Here is a 15,966-nt window from a genome sequence, read left to right on the forward strand (position 1 = left end):
TTACTTTCCCATCTTGGCTATTGTGAACAATGCAGCAATGAACATGGGAGTCCAGATATCTTTTCAACATACTGATATTGATTCCCTTGGATAAACAGCCAGAAGTGGGATTGCTGTATCATATGATAATTCAATTTTCATTTTTTTCAAAATCCTGTTTTTCATTATGGTTGTACTAAGTTATAGTCCCACTAACCATTTACCAGGATTCATTTCTACACGTCCTAACATTTATCTTTTATTTTCTGAATAATAGCCATTCTAATAAGTGTTAGGTATATTCCATTGCGGTTTAATTTGCATTTTTCTGATGATTAGAGATGTTGAGCATTTTTTCATATATCTAGTCACCTTTTACATTTCTTCATTTAAGCAATGTCTGTTGAGGTTTGTCTTAATCCATTTGTGCTGACATAATAAAATACTACAGACTTGATCATTTATAAATAACAGTAATTTGTTTTCCACAGTTCTGGAGCTATGAAGGTCCAAGATCAAAGCATCAACAAGTTCCGTGCCTGGTAAGGGCTGCTATCTGCTTCCAAGATGGCACATTATTGCTGTGTCCTCACATAGTGGAAAGTAAAAGGCAAAAGGGCTGAATGCTGAATAAGCCTCTTTTTAAGGGCCTTAGTCCCATTCAGAAGAGAGACGGCCTCATGACTAATCATCTACAGGCCACACCACTTAATACTATCACACTGGTGGTTGTTTCAGCACATGAGTTTTGGGGGACAGCCAGACCATAGCAAAGTTCTTTGCCCATGTTTTAATTAATTGGGTTGTTTTCCTGTTACTGAATTGTTTAAGTTTCATATATTTTGGATATTTGCCCCTTATCAGCTATATGGTTTGCAAGTATTTTCTTTTAATCTGTAATTTTTCTTTTAACTCTCTTTTGTTGTTGATTTTTTTTGTTGTTGTTGCTTGTTTTGTTTTTGCTGTAAAGTTTTTCTAGTTTGATGAAATTTCATTTGTCTATTATTGCTTTTGTTGACTGTGCTTTTGGGGTATTATCAAAGAAATCATTGCCTAGAACAATGTTGTGGAGCTTTTCCCCTAACAATTCTAGGTCTTAAATTTCTTTCTTTAATCCATCTTGAGTTTATTTTTGTCTTCAGTGTGAAATAAAAATCTAACATTATTCTGCATTTGGATATATACTTGTAAAGAATACAGTTATTTTTATTGTCTGGAGTCCTGACAAGAAACAGAACTCACTTCAGACGGTTCAAATGAAAAACAAAACAAACATTAATGTACTGTACTTTCTGAGGTATAGGAACAGCAAAAGGAGTAAATCAGGGATGGTGGAGCATGCAGAGACTAGCAACAGTCAAAAGTAATTTCCGCTCATAGGACCAAAGAGGCATGAGGAAGAAATGGTTTTACCAGCATTCACTGAGGATTAGAATTGCAAAAATGTTGCTTTCTAGTGGGAAAAAGGAATAAAAGGTATTAACAAGGACAAGGTAATGTACAACTTCCTCTCCTCCCACCTTCCTATCTCAGTGCACTAGGACCACTGGCTGGTTAGAAGCAGAAGCCAACTGGCAAAGAAATTACAGTGAGGCAGTTTGCAGAAATTAGCTAAGGCCCAGATGGAGCGGAGCATGGTGGAGCATAGACTAAGGGAACAAAGACAGACCATGGATGCTTTGATATTCTCTAGTGTCATGTTCATACTCAAGTTCCAGTAAATAATACCCAGATACAAGTGATTCTTCCAAGTGCCAATATGCTCCTTTCATGCTGGTAGCCTACTACAGGCAACACCACCAGCTTCTAAGCTGTGCTTTATGTCATCAAGATTTTTACAGTCATTAACCTACATGGTGTCTCCTTAGCACTTTGCTTCTAACTAAAATATATATATTGATATATGTTATATATATTCAGTTGCCAAAGTGTTTACAAATCATTAAAGTTACGTGCATGATCCAAACTCTTCTGCAAAATAAGCCAAAAATCTTGTTTGTGTTCAAGATCTGGACAGAATTCCTTGATTTGACTACATCCCACAAGAATGCTTTCATTCCTGCTTTTTACTGGAAACTTTTAAACTGTTGACACCACAGATTTTAAAAAATAAACAGATGGGCATAGCTTCATGACTTCATTTTATATTGTGCATATAAATATTCAGAGAGATAAAAGACAATGTCTCTATTTTTTAATGTTTATAAATTTAAAAATTTACAATGTCATTTTATCCATCTATACTTTGCTTGGCTTTTGTCCCTTAATAGATCTATAACTGGGTGGGGAAGTTGTTTAATAAGTCATTTTAGGTAAATTAGAGGTTTAAAAAAACAAAAATGAAAGAACTTAAAAAAAAAAAAAAAAAAAAAACCTGATGTCAAGATAACTAAAAATGTGAGATTAGTAAAATTGGTCACAGTCACGGCAGAATGAACATAAATACTTTTCAATAATTTTTTTATTTAAAAAAAAAAAAAACCTTTTCTCACTTTACAGGGGAAAAAGGGAGTATTTGGCATAGAGTAGTAACTGGATGTTATTCAGAGAAGAGTTTTTTTCAGAACTTGGTACCTTTTCTAATCTGAACAGGTTCAAGCTACAGCAAAATTACAGTTTCCCAGTCTTCCTTTAATTTACAATTTTTGTTGAAAAGGAACCTCAGAAGATACTGGCTTCGTACTCCTAAATTTGAGACAGGGCAGGTTAGAAATCTTTGCAATTCAACTAATATCAGTAACCTAACAGTGATGAACAAAATTTCTATGTAGATGGAAAATTTTAAGCTAGTAAACCCTATGTTGTCATTTCAAATTGAGATGGATTTTTACACATTTTTTTTTGTTCTAAATGGATAATTACCATCACCAAATGGATAGTAATTATCAATTCCATTTTGTCCAACATGGAATCAGAAAAAAGAAAAGACTTTTCATGATGTATCAATAAATAATGATTACGTATCAGCTGAGCACAAAATCATGTGGTCAAAATTAATAAACACAAATAATTTATGTCTTCATTTTCTATGTATCAGATTTTGTTGTTGTTCAAGAGCAATTTGTCCAAAATTTGTTTCCACATAATTTGATTACATTTATATTTTAGGGAGAATTCTTATAGTCTGGTTGATGCTTTGCCGATGTCAAAGACATGTAATAAGCAAGTCATACACTTTGGGATCTCACAATTTCTCTATAGAGAGTGGAGCCCTAAAAGGGATAAATAATGAGACAAATAGTACTATAACGCTGAGCAACAGGTGTGATAAGTACACATAGACGAGTGTGAGCCCACATATTCAGTAAAGTTTCATGGATCTGAGACTTCAGATGATCCCACAATGAGACTGAGTGAGCCAGTATACAGACTACATAAGTAAAAATTTTTAAGAAAATTTTCTAAGGTGATGATCTGACAACTTTGGTTTCTAAAATATTTGTAAACTAATAACTCAGATTTAGAATCTGTTTCTTGTACACACAATTTTCTTTGAATACTAAGAGCCACACATCTCAGTGTGATCAAGATACCTACTTTTTCAAAAATGTAAAACTGGCTACTTAAAATATGTGATGTGGTTTGAGAGAGAGAGAGAGACCTGTGAGTTGGAAGCTTGGTCTAGAGAAAGTCTGCTCTGTATCCCTTCTCTCTATGGAAAGATTCTCAAGCCACAGAACAAATACGAATAATTCCAGCTGAAATAACTACAAATAGCATTCTAATTATGCATCCAATTTCTAGGCAAATATTATTTAAGAATATTGCAGTATTTTCTAATGCTATCTAACATAGATTGGGATACATTTTAATAGTAGAAATTTACTCTTCAGCTGAACAAGCAAGTATTTTCTCTTACTTTTATAGCCAGTATCAGAATTTGTTTATTTTGTAAAATTTCCAGGTCTAGCCTTTTTAGCAGTTATAAAAATCCTCAAGAAAATGACACATTTTATCTTTAACCAAAATATTTTGTTTTCCAAAACTGTTTTCACTAGTGATAACATATTATAGCAAGTAATATTTTGATCAAAGCTTTGTCACATAACCTGTTGGTAATTTTTTTTCCAATTACTATGTTTTTCTTACTAGACCCTTAAAGAAAACTGAGAAAAATAGAATATCAACAGTATAGTTTTCTTTTTTATTTTCCACCTAATTTTTCAGATGAGAGCATTAAAGTCCAGTATAATAAAGTCATTTGCCCAAAGCCACACAGCTAGAAAATATTTTCTTATGAAGAAGTCCATTTGTTTCACTATACTGGGAAGTATACGTTCATCAAATACATAAATGCACTTTTGTTATACAAGAATAGTACATTTGAAATGCATGAATAGAGCTTTTGTGTATGAGAACCTTTCAATTCTAAGATGCTAGAGGAAATCCTTAAAAGAGAGGAGCAAATGAACTGTAGGTATAAAGGACAAAATTCTCCAAATTAAAATTGATGGATTGGTACTATCATTCTACTCAATTTCTGTAAGTTTGGCTTTTTAAGATTCTACATATAATATGCTATTTATCTTTCTGTGCCTGGTTTATTTCACATAACATAATGTCCTCTAGGTTCACTTATACTGTCACAAATGACAGAATTTCCTGTTTCAGGAAGGCTGAATAGTATTCCATTGTGTATATATGCCACATTTTAAAAAACTTATTCATCTTTTGATGGACATTTAGATTGTTTCCATCTGTGGCTGCAGGAGGAGGTGGTCAGGGAAAGGGGAGAGGTTGGTCAACAGGTACAAAGTTAGTTAGATAGAAGAAATAAATTCAGGTGTTCTATTGCACAGCAAAGATGACTATAAAAAGACATTAACCTGATAATTTTCTATGGCTGGTTGTAAATTTTCTTACGAACCCAAACAAATTATGAAACAAATATTTTTAGCTATTACACACTGGATTAGCCTATCACACTATGTAACTCACCTTGTGTTATACTACTCTCTTTATACTCTCTACAATTAATGATCAATCTGTAACACCGCTGTCCAAGAGAACTTTCAGTAATGATGGGAAGTTCTACAAGCATACCTTGGAGATATTGTAATTTTCATTTTAAAGCACATATTACAGGAAAGCAAGATGGACAATTTTTTCAGTTTTCCAGTGCATATACAAGTTTTCTGTACACTATAGTATAGTCTATTAAGTATGAGTAGCACTATTTCTAAAAAATGTACATACGTTAATTTTAAAACACTGTATTGCTTAAAAATAATCATCTGAGCCTTCAGCGAATCATAAACTATTTGCCAGTGGAGGATCTTGCCTCAGTGTTGATGGCTGCTAGTTAATCAGGGTGGTGGTTGATGAAGGTTGACATGCCTGTGGAAATTTCTTAAAATAAGACAGCAATGAAGTTTGCTCCATTGATTGACTCTTCCTGTCCCAAAAGATTTATCTAGCATGCGATGCAGTTTGACAGCATTTTACCCACAGTAGAACTTACTTCAAAACTGGAGTCAATACTCTCAGACCCTGCTGCTGCTTTTTCAATTACGTTTATGTCATATTCTAAGTCTCCTGTTCAACAACATTCATAGCATCTTCACCAGGAGTAGATTCCATCTCAAGAAGCCACTTTCTTTGAACATCCACAAAAAGTAACTTCTCATTTGTTAGTTTTATTATGAGATTGCAGCAATTCAGTCACACCTTCAGGCTCTACTTTTAATCCTAAATATCTTGTTATTTCTACCACATCTCTAATTAACCTCCTCCAATGAAATCTTGGAACTCCTCAAAGTCATCCATGACGGATGGATGAATAAACTCCTGTTAATCTTGACATTTCGAATTATGAATGTTCTGAAAGGTATCTAGAATGATGAGTCCTTTCCAGAAGGTTTTCAATTTATTTTTCCCAGATCCATCAGAGGAATCAGTTGATGGCATCAATGGCCTTACAAAATGTGTTTCTTAAATGATAAGACTTGAAAGTCACAATTACTCCTTGATCCATAAGCTACAGAATGAATGTTGTGTTAGCAGGGGTAAAAACAACATCAATCTCCTTGTACATCTTCATCAGAGCTCTTGAGTAACTAGGTGCATTGTCAATGAACAATAATATTTTTAAATGAATCTTTTTTACTGAGCAATAGATCTCAACAGTGGGATTAAATATTCAGGAAACCATGCTGAAAACAGATGTACTGCCATCCAGGCTGTGTTGTTCCATTTACAGAACACAGGCAGAGCCAATTTAACATAATTCTTAAGGGCCCAAAGATTTTTGGAATGGCAAATTAGCATTGGCTTTAAATTAAAATCGTAAGATACATTATCTCCTAACAAGAGACTAAGCCTGTCCCTCGTAGATTTTAACCATGCATTGACTTCTCCTCTCTTGCTATGCAAGTCCTATACAGCATTTCTTCCAAAAGAAAACATTCATCTTCATTGAGAATCTGTTGTTTAACATAGCCACCTTCATGGATTATTTTAGCTTGATCTTCTGGATAAGTTGCTTTGGCACTGTGGCTTCACTTTGTACTTTTATGTTATGGAGATGGTTGCTTTCCTTAAACTTCATGAACCAACCTCTGCTAGATTCAAACTCTTCTTCTACAACTTCCTTACCTCTCCCAGCCTTCACAGAATTGAAGAGAGTTTGTACCTTGCTCTAGATTAGGGAGCAAGGGAATGACGTGGCTGGTTTAATCTTCTATTCAGACCACTCAAATCTTTCCCATACTAGCAATAAGGCTGTTTCACTTTCTCATATTTCTGTGTTCACTGGAGTAGCACTTTTATTGATTGACTGATTGTTTTTGAGACGGAGTCTCACTCTGTCACCCAGGCTGGAGTACAACGGTGCCATCTTGGCTCACTACAACCTCCGCTTCCTGCGTTCAAGCTATTCTCCTGCCTCAGCCTCCCAAGTAACTTGGATTGCAGGCGCACACTGACACACTCAGCTAATTTTTTTTTATATTTTAGTAGAAGTGGGGTTTCACTGTTTTGCCCAGGCTGGTCTCGAACTCCTGAGCTCAGGCAATCCACTTGCCTCGGCCTCCCAAAGTGCTAGGATTACAGGCGTGAGCCACCACGCCTGACCTGGAGTAGCACTTTTAATCTTCAAGAACTTTTCTTTTGCATTCACAATTGGGCTAACTATTCGGCACAAAAGGCCTAGCTTTCAGTCTATCTTGGCTTTCAACATGCCCTCCTCACTAAGCTTAATCATTTCTAACTCTTGATTAAAAGTGAGAGACATGTGACTTTTCCTTTCACTTGATCAGTTTAGAGGCCATTTTAGAGTTATTAGTTGGCCTAATTTCAATATTGTTGTGTCTCAGAGAATGGGGGGCGGGGGCGGTGCAGAGGCAAGGAGAGGGAGAGAAATTAAGGAGAGGAAGAAAGATGAAGGAAGGGTCAGTTAGTGGAGCTATAGTAACATGCACAATATTTACCTTTTAAGTTCACTGTTTTATATGAGTGTGGTCCATGGCACTCCAAAATAATCACAACAGTAACATCAAAATTCACCGATCACAGTTCACCATAACAGAAATAATAAGTTTTAAACATCGTGAGAATTACCAAAATGGGACACAGAGACACGAAGTGAGCACATGTTCTTGGAAAATGGCACCAATAGACTTGCTCCATGCGGAGTTGCCACAAACTATCAATTTGTGAAAAATGCAACATCTGCAAAGCACAACAAAGTGAAGTACAATTACACCTGTATATGTGCCCTGTTTAAATAGTAGCCACTAGCTACATGCAACTGCTAAGCATTTGAAATACGGCTAATGCAATGGATGAATTACATTTTTCATTTCATTTCATTTAAATTAGCTTAAAATTCAATGAAATACTCACGCGGCCAATGGCTACGGTATTGGACAGCACAGATCTACAGCTTAATGGCTAATGAATGACCATATTCATCTGTGGAGCAGAGGATAGTGTCTAAAACAGCATAGTGACCAAAATAATACATGCCTAAATAAAAAAGAATCATGATTTAAAAGACGCCAATTTTCAAAACTATTAAGTCTTGCTTTCTGCAACTTGTGACTTAACACATCTCTTTGACAGATCCTTGTATTCTTTCACCAGAAACAGAAACAGAATTCAGTTGTGTTTCACTAAATACGTGGCTTCATCTTTTGGGACTTGGTTTCCTCATCTGCAAAGTGAAGTAGTTGGACTTCGTTAGATCATATTTAAATTTTTCTTTCAGCTACAGAGTTTGGAAGCACATTTAAGTGAACCGCTGGGAAAAACTGTGTGTTTGATTTTAGGTCTCGTCTGTGAATTCCTGTCTCATCATCAGAATCTCTCCAACATGTTTTCCTTTCCCTCTGTGCTTCTGAATCCCTCTTATCTGTCCATAGTTCAAAAGATTTCTCCTGTCCGATAGATTTATCCTTCTGCATTTGTGCTGTCAAAGAGCTTTGTTTAGACAGAGTCCAGACATACTTGTGTGTTGCTTATGAATTCTAATTAAGAAGGACAACTCCACATCAATCAAGGTTATCTTTTAAAAAATAGAACTTTAGTCTAAGATCAGAAAGGAAGAAAAACATTATAAAATAAACTTGGCATAAAGAACTCCAAAGTTCAAACCAAACTAAGATGGGAAGCATAGGAAGCATGTTTTTCTTTCACAAAATCAGATTACTTCTTATTTGAAGGGTTCTTTGAGCATAAAGAAACCGCCATTGTGGAAATACAGATTTCTGATGTGGCCACCTTGAGTTTGTTGAAGAAAAACAATTCCGAATATTCACTCAGGTCCCTCTGGCTCCCCGGGTTCTTTGCACCCTGAAAAAGAAAAAGATTACACAAGCGCCACCTTTTGGAGAAAATGGGAATAGCAGCAAAGAGGTCAGATTTAAAGACCATTAGTTCTACTTCACCCTCAAAGGGAAACAGTCAAATATCATTTATTTTTATTATAATATTTAAAAGTAATATCTCCCAGAGGTTTATTAATCATGTAACACAGAACTATTAGTAAAGCCTGAATTAAAACTTGGATTTGGTTTTTCTCGTTTTCAAAATGGTAATAAGTTGATACTTCTTTAAAATGGTAAGTCTGAAATTACCACAAAATAACAAAACACTGTCGCAAATCCTAATATCATAGTTTTCATTTATCCTTGGTCATGGATATAGATCTATGTGGAAAATTAACTATTTGTTTCTATTTATTCTATCTTAGTTACAATAATCCTTAACTTTAAGTATTGTGCCTCCCTTTTTCTTAGTATTTAAAGTGGAAAACCAGAGAGGCAAATTCATTTATTTTACTAGAAAAGGAAATTCTTATTTGTTTTATCTAGAACCATGAAAAAGAAGTGGTATCACAAATCTGCTTAGGTTTTTTGGACTTGAAGCGTAGAGTCAAAAGCTTTTGAGATTCCATAGAGCTTGGGAGAAAATGTAAGTAAAATACTGGTTACTACGCATAAATATCTTTTATATATGTTAGGCATTAAGGGGTGCCCTCCAACGTTATAATGACCACTGAGCAAAAGATTATGCGACTAAACGGTAGACAATGCTGACGTATAAAATGCTTCCAGGAGGAGAGGGGAGATAGCTGAATTTCTTTTTAAACTGTACTGACATATCCATAAATTTGACTCAGAGCTAGTTCTCACTGGATTTGTATATTGAAGTCACAATCATAAAACAATGCTCTTCAATTAATGTCTTTAAATTCTCATCTCTCTCTGAAGACCCTTTCAAATAAAATAGAATAAAAAAGCAGAGGCAAATCTAATAAATGACTGACAGCTTCTATGTTTCTGAGTTCATTCTCCCAACATTATTTTGTTCATACAACAACCTACATGTACAAGAATTAAAGAGTTTTTTTAAATATTTAACTTGAGTCATAATCCAAATCAGATTTTTCATTATTTCCTTAAAAAAAAGTGTCACAAAAGCTGCTGTGATTTTAAGTATGAAATGAATGCTACCCTTGTAAACAGCAGCCATAATGTTTTAAAAAAATAATTCTCATTGAATATAAATGTACTATGTTGATGTTTATATCACTTCTTTTCCCACTCTGTAAGTTTTAATGAAATTATTTCTCCTTAAAGTAAATACACGAAAGATTGATTACTAAAACAGCATTATGTGTTTTATGTTCTGCCAACAGGGAGATGATAGAGTTGGGTTTAAATTCCTCAGCACGCCCTGCTGTGGTTGTCACTCATAGCTCTCCCTTTCCAAAAACCTCAAAATAGCTTATAATGCCACGTACTATATGTGGAGTAATAATTAGGCTTTCCAGCGTACTTTCTGTTGGACAATCCCTTTGGCACACACAAAAGACATAAAATCCAGCTCTTCACACAGTTTTCCAGCTTTTTTTGAATGCTTTAAAGATCATAGCTGTGATATCACTTGACAACTTGGCAGGGTGAAAGCTGACTAATGGGCACTTTCGAGTATGGAGTTTGATGCTTTTTCTTTTCTTCTTTTGGGGACATCTACCAGGATTTGAGAATCAAATTGATAGGATAAACCTACGATTCACAGTCCTTGAAGGCTGAAAATTAATTAAGGGCAGACATGTTAAAGGTTTAACTCAAAACCAATTTTTGCAGAAGGAATTTGGGTCTTCAGATGAAAAGAAAACATAACGACCTTCCAAAGAAATTTAATATTTTGAATGAGCTTCCAGAAGCCTGCAGCTCATTCCATAATATATTACTTTTCTAATTAGAATCCCTAATTATCTGGTGTATTACTGTGGATGCATAGAACTTTGTAATCTGGCCACTCGCCCACTCCATTTGGGGTTGCTCTTGTGAATTTAAATCGCACCCCAAACAGTCACCACCAGATGCACCTAGAACATGTGTCTTCAGAGTCTACCACACTGTCAGTATAAAGTAGAGGAATTATCAGAAATGACTAGAGAAAAGAAAGGAGATTTAAATATTTATAGAGTAAAATCAGATTGGCTTAAACCCAGGTTTTTCCAGTCAAGAAAAGGGGATAGACCTTTTTTCCTTTAGAAACATACAAACACACACAATAAAGTATTTTTGTAGGCCGGGCGCGGTGGCTCAAGCCTGTAATCCCAGCACGTTGGGAGGCCGAGACGGGCGGATCACGAGGTCGGGAGATCGAGACCATCCTGGCTAACACGGTGAAACCCTGTCTCTACTAAGAAATACAAAAAAAAAAAAAAAAACTAGCCGGGTGAGGTGGCAGGCGCCTGTAGTCCCAGCTACTCGGGAGGCTGAGGCAGGAGAATGGCGTGAACCCGGGAGGCGAAGCTTGCAGTGAGTAAAGATCGCGCCACTGCACTCCAGCCTGGGCAACAGAGCGAGACTCTGTCTCCAAAAAAAAAAAAAAAGTATTTTTGTTCACATAAGCAAATCTAAGACAAGGTCCTTCAGGACTGCAAGTTTATAATGGTGCCCTGTAGAAAATAAGAAAAAGCTACCATAATTATTTGTTAAACTCACTTTATCTGACCTGTAACTTCCACTAAGTCCTTGTTTATTTTGATACATATTTAAATAATTTTTTGTTTGTTTTTTTCAGATGAAGTCTCACTCTGTTGCCCAGGCTGGAGTACTGTGGCGGAATTTCAGCTCACCGCAACCTCCGCCTCCCGGGAGCTGGGATGACAGGCGTGTGCCACCATGCCCAACTAAGGTTTGTTTTTGAATTTTTAGTAGAGACAAGGTTTCACCATGTTGGCCAGGCTGGTCTTGAACTCCTGACCTCAGCTGATCCTCCTGTCTCAGCCTCCCAAAGTGCTGGGATTACAGGCGTGAGCCACTGTGCCTGGCCATGATATATGTTTACTTAAAATTAACAGAGGCATGAAAAAACAAAACAGTCATAAATTACTCATTGAACCTATGTACCCATAATGTTCCCAGTTGTTTCCAGCTCAGTTTAAAAACTGGTCTAATTTGTAGCTAATTTTTATGTACTGGCCTGCATATGTTTAAGTAGTGGAGTAAGCAAACATCTAAACACGACATTTAAAATCTATTTTGAAATGTCTTGTTCTGCTTTTTAGAAAATGATTGGATATACGTACAAGCATATATATACACACACACACACATATGCATACATATATATATATGCCTGCATGTGTGCATGATGTATGCATATATGTGCATAATTTAGGGTTCTCATATTTTTCACATTGTGGGCAGGAAGGGTAGGATTTAGACGATCTTGTGGCTGTTACCAGGAAATGTAGCCCTTTTTGATCTTAGTAAAACATTTTACAAATCAATGCATAAAATTAAAAATTATATTATCAAAGCGGAAAATGTCAAAATACAGAGGTTACTTATCTTCTCATAATTTTACAAAATAGAAAAAAAATTAATTCGTAAAATTATATAATGAAAAAACACAGGTATAAAATAAGAGAGTTTGAGATTTGAATCTTGTTTCTAACATCTTGTGTAATATCCAATATCCAAGAACCTGTGAGCTTGGAAAGTTGTAGAGCCCCTGAAGCCCCAGTTTTCTAGTCAGAAACTTCGTTGTTACTTTTCAATAAACACACATTCCTTCCTTCCAAAGCTTTGCAAAAAGGCACTTCCTCTAGCAGTTCCTTAGCCATAAACTCCACCCACCTTAATTAATCATATTTATCCTAACTTACAGTAAATACATTTAAAGTTCTCAAAAGAGTAAGTCACTTCTAAGATTCTACAGAACCAAGATATTTTATGATAGCAGCTTTCATTCATCCATTCGTTCATTCATTCATTCATCACTCAGTTATTTATTCAACAAATGTTCATTAAAGCTTATGTGTGTGTGAATGAGTGTTGAATTTCTTGGGCAAGGCTGGAGCAAAGTAGAGGATGCCAGCATGCATACTTGTCCTACTGAGTTTCTCAAAATCTTGTCCAGTTTTCTCTATTCATTTCACAGGACTGCATATGCACCAGGTAGTCAGAGGTGAAGAGAATGATACCCCTATAGCTCTGGGGTGTTTCACTGTTATAGAAGGGACTGAACTCATTTGAAATTGGCAACTGAAGGAAGTCATTATTCTCAACTCAGAAAAGCCCAGAAACAAGTCCAGGCTGGTAATAAACAAAGCTATCTTCAATGTTCGTGCCTCAGAAATAGATTTTCTCGAAAGACATTGTATCTAATTTTGTATTTGTAATTTTTTATTTTATTTCATAAAGAGAGCCTCAATATTTATAGGCTTCAAGCCATATAAACTGAATTTGTCCCTATCTGTGCTACTTCTTTTTATTTCGTTTTGTTTGTTGCACTATATTTTGAGGCCATTACTTTTAGGAACAGTCTTCAAAGTGTACAAACCAGTGGTTCTCAACTATCCCGTTCATAATAGTTGTATGGAGGGATTCTATTAAATGTGATCCCCAAGTTTCCACACTAAGGAGCTTCTGTTTCAGTAGTCTAGTTTGTAACTATCAGAATGAATACGTGTGTGTGTGTGTGTGTGTGTGTGTGTGATTCCTATCTTTAGATCACACACTGAACATCAAATACAAGGCAATTTTTTTAAAGTTTAAGAGAGCTTCAGAATCTATCTGCTATTGTTGTTCTTCATTTTAAGATAAGCTGAAGTTTTTTTCTGTTATGTCGGGTGGCTTTCTATTCTGAAATGATGGCAGCTGCAGGGGATTCGGGGTAGGGTAGAAGGCTCAGTTTGGTTAAGCACTTTCTTTTTTTTTTTTTGATTTGTATTTCCCTTTTATTGCATAAATTACCAACAAAATCCTGACCTGGGAATCAAAAATTTAATAATATAACCTCAGTTTAACACCATTAAATAAGCTAAATCTCAGAGTAATACTGGAATGTTACCCAAATTAATAAAGTAGGCAAATGGCCAAGTATTACATTCCCTATTTAAAAAAAGAGGCATTAAACATTCATGTCGTAAGTTTATTGACAAACATATCTAGCATGCCATGAGTTAGAGTTTGATCCATTTCCAGAGGCTGTATCTCTTAAAATGCTCTTCATATCTGGTAAATGGACGAACTGAAACATCCTTATTGTTTAAGCAGTTGGTGTCTTACTATAAGGAAGGGTGCAGCAAATGCAGATCCAAAGTACAAACACATCTTAACTAGTAACGCCCACTTGTTTTCCACTGAAAATGGCAAACTCTTCCCAGGGCCCTCCTCATAGTGGCTCCTACGGACCACAGAGGTTGTGAACCTCCGGATGCTGTGGCCCAACATAGCGCTGCTGGAAGCTCTGCGAAAGGCGCAGACTGAGGACGGATGAAATGGCTGCACCTCACCAAGACCTTGTTTTCACGACCTTGTTCCCCCGTGCTCAAGGACCGAAAGCTGGTTAAGCACTTTCTTTGAAAGTGACCCTGTAAGCAGATATTTGCAAGTATTACTCTTACTCCTTATTGACCTTGCCATTGATATGGCTGGTCATTTAGAATAGCTGACATTAAACTTCAGTTCCAATTCCAAGAGGCTACAATAAAAAATGCTGAAGTCATATAGTTTGGGCCCAAAATAAAATGTAAACAGTCTCTACATCTCCGTGTTGTAGACTCTGATATACAGCACTTTTAATTATATTGCCAACTCACTCTATTTCTTTTTAACCTCTGTTCCTTCCAGACGACCCCCTAATTCCTGCCAACCACCTGACTCTACCTCATTCCAACAGTTCCCAGCCACCTGTCTCTCCACTCCTTCATTCCATCTGCCATAAAGCAGGCTCTGCAAACAGTCATTAAAATCTTTAGAGATGCCATCTGCTGCTTAGTATTGTCTGTGAATCATTTGAGGCTTTAAATATTACATTTGCATTGTGTGACCTGGGACCTCTGAAAAACTGACTCAACTAATTTAACATCACAATTATCATCACGGCCTAGAGGACTACAACATCCAAATAGTATTTCACTAGTAAGAGCGATGGCTTTTAAAAGAGTGAAATAGACTCTTTCCTTATCATCCAATGAAACCCATCATCCAATGAGACCCAACCCTGGATCAAAGATTCTGGAAGATACTACCGTCTTTAAGTTTGACTTAAACCAATTAAGAGCTAAAAATGTAGCCAACATTCAAAATAAATTACTTAGTGACATTGAATGTTGAAGATAGTTGAATAGGAACATGGATAGATGAGTAATAGAAAATGCATAGTACATTGTAGGTTTAGCAGAAAGTGATTAAAGATAATCATTGTAACATCTAGAAATTAATTAAAGAAGTGAAAATAAACATCTTTTGTCCATTCTTTTACTAAATAACAAAGAGTTGTTTAGTCCCTCCATTTAGCACTATTATTTTTCTAATAATTATAAATTTAGAGTATATTTGATATAAATATTTAATTCTCAAGATTAAATCATATTATGAAAAATATGTATCAAAATTATTTACATAATTATATGAAGTTCTAAACTGTTTAAATGATTTAAAGGGTATGTATTTTGTATGTATCTAATCATTTTATTTCTTCTAAAATGATTTATGAGTATGTAATTTTTTCAAAGATGTTATCATTTTATAAAGTAAATAATAAGGTAATATAAAGGCTTCCAAAATCAAAGTACATGTTCCATATCACTTTCAACAACACAGTAGTATCTGTAATTAAGTCCTAAAACTTGATAGAATAACCCTGTACCACCACCTGCTGTTGGAAACAAAAAGTTTAATTTCATATGTTCAACTTATAGCTATGTATAAGCTTGGTGCTAGGTATAAATCTTGATGCTAGGTATAAATCTTCATGGGGATAAAGCAACATTATCATTATTATGGCATTTATGGATTTTAAGGCTTCGACATAATTTTTTGAGCATGTATGTAGATTTTTAAGTATACTGATTCTGCAAAGGAGGAAAGCAAGAAGTGGAACCAAACAAATAAAGCCAAATCAAATAAATAAACACTTGCAATTTGAGTACTCTGCAGCACTTTAGGAAGAAGAGAACTTCATTTTTCTGCCTCAGAATCCCTACAGTTTTTATTCTTAATAATTTCATATACTATC

The 15,966-nt window shown here is 35.4% G+C and overlaps 1 protein-coding gene across 1 annotated transcript; it reads right to left on the reverse strand.

Moving 5' to 3' along the window:
- Nucleotides 1-13,652: 13,652 nt before the first annotated feature.
- LOC108581070 (cytochrome c oxidase subunit 7C, mitochondrial) lies at nucleotides 13,653-14,288 on the reverse strand. Its single transcript, XM_017946102.3, has one exon. It carries the CDS (start codon nucleotides 14,175-14,177, stop codon nucleotides 13,986-13,988), a length of 192 nt encoding a protein of 63 aa, XP_017801591.2. The 5' UTR covers nucleotides 14,178-14,288; the 3' UTR covers nucleotides 13,653-13,985.
- Nucleotides 14,289-15,966: the final 1,678 nt, after the last annotated feature.

This window comes from Papio anubis, chromosome 9 (genome assembly GCF_008728515.1).
Source record: "Papio anubis isolate 15944 chromosome 9, Panubis1.0, whole genome shotgun sequence".
In the NCBI taxonomy this organism is placed as follows: domain Eukaryota; kingdom Metazoa; phylum Chordata; class Mammalia; order Primates; family Cercopithecidae; genus Papio; species Papio anubis.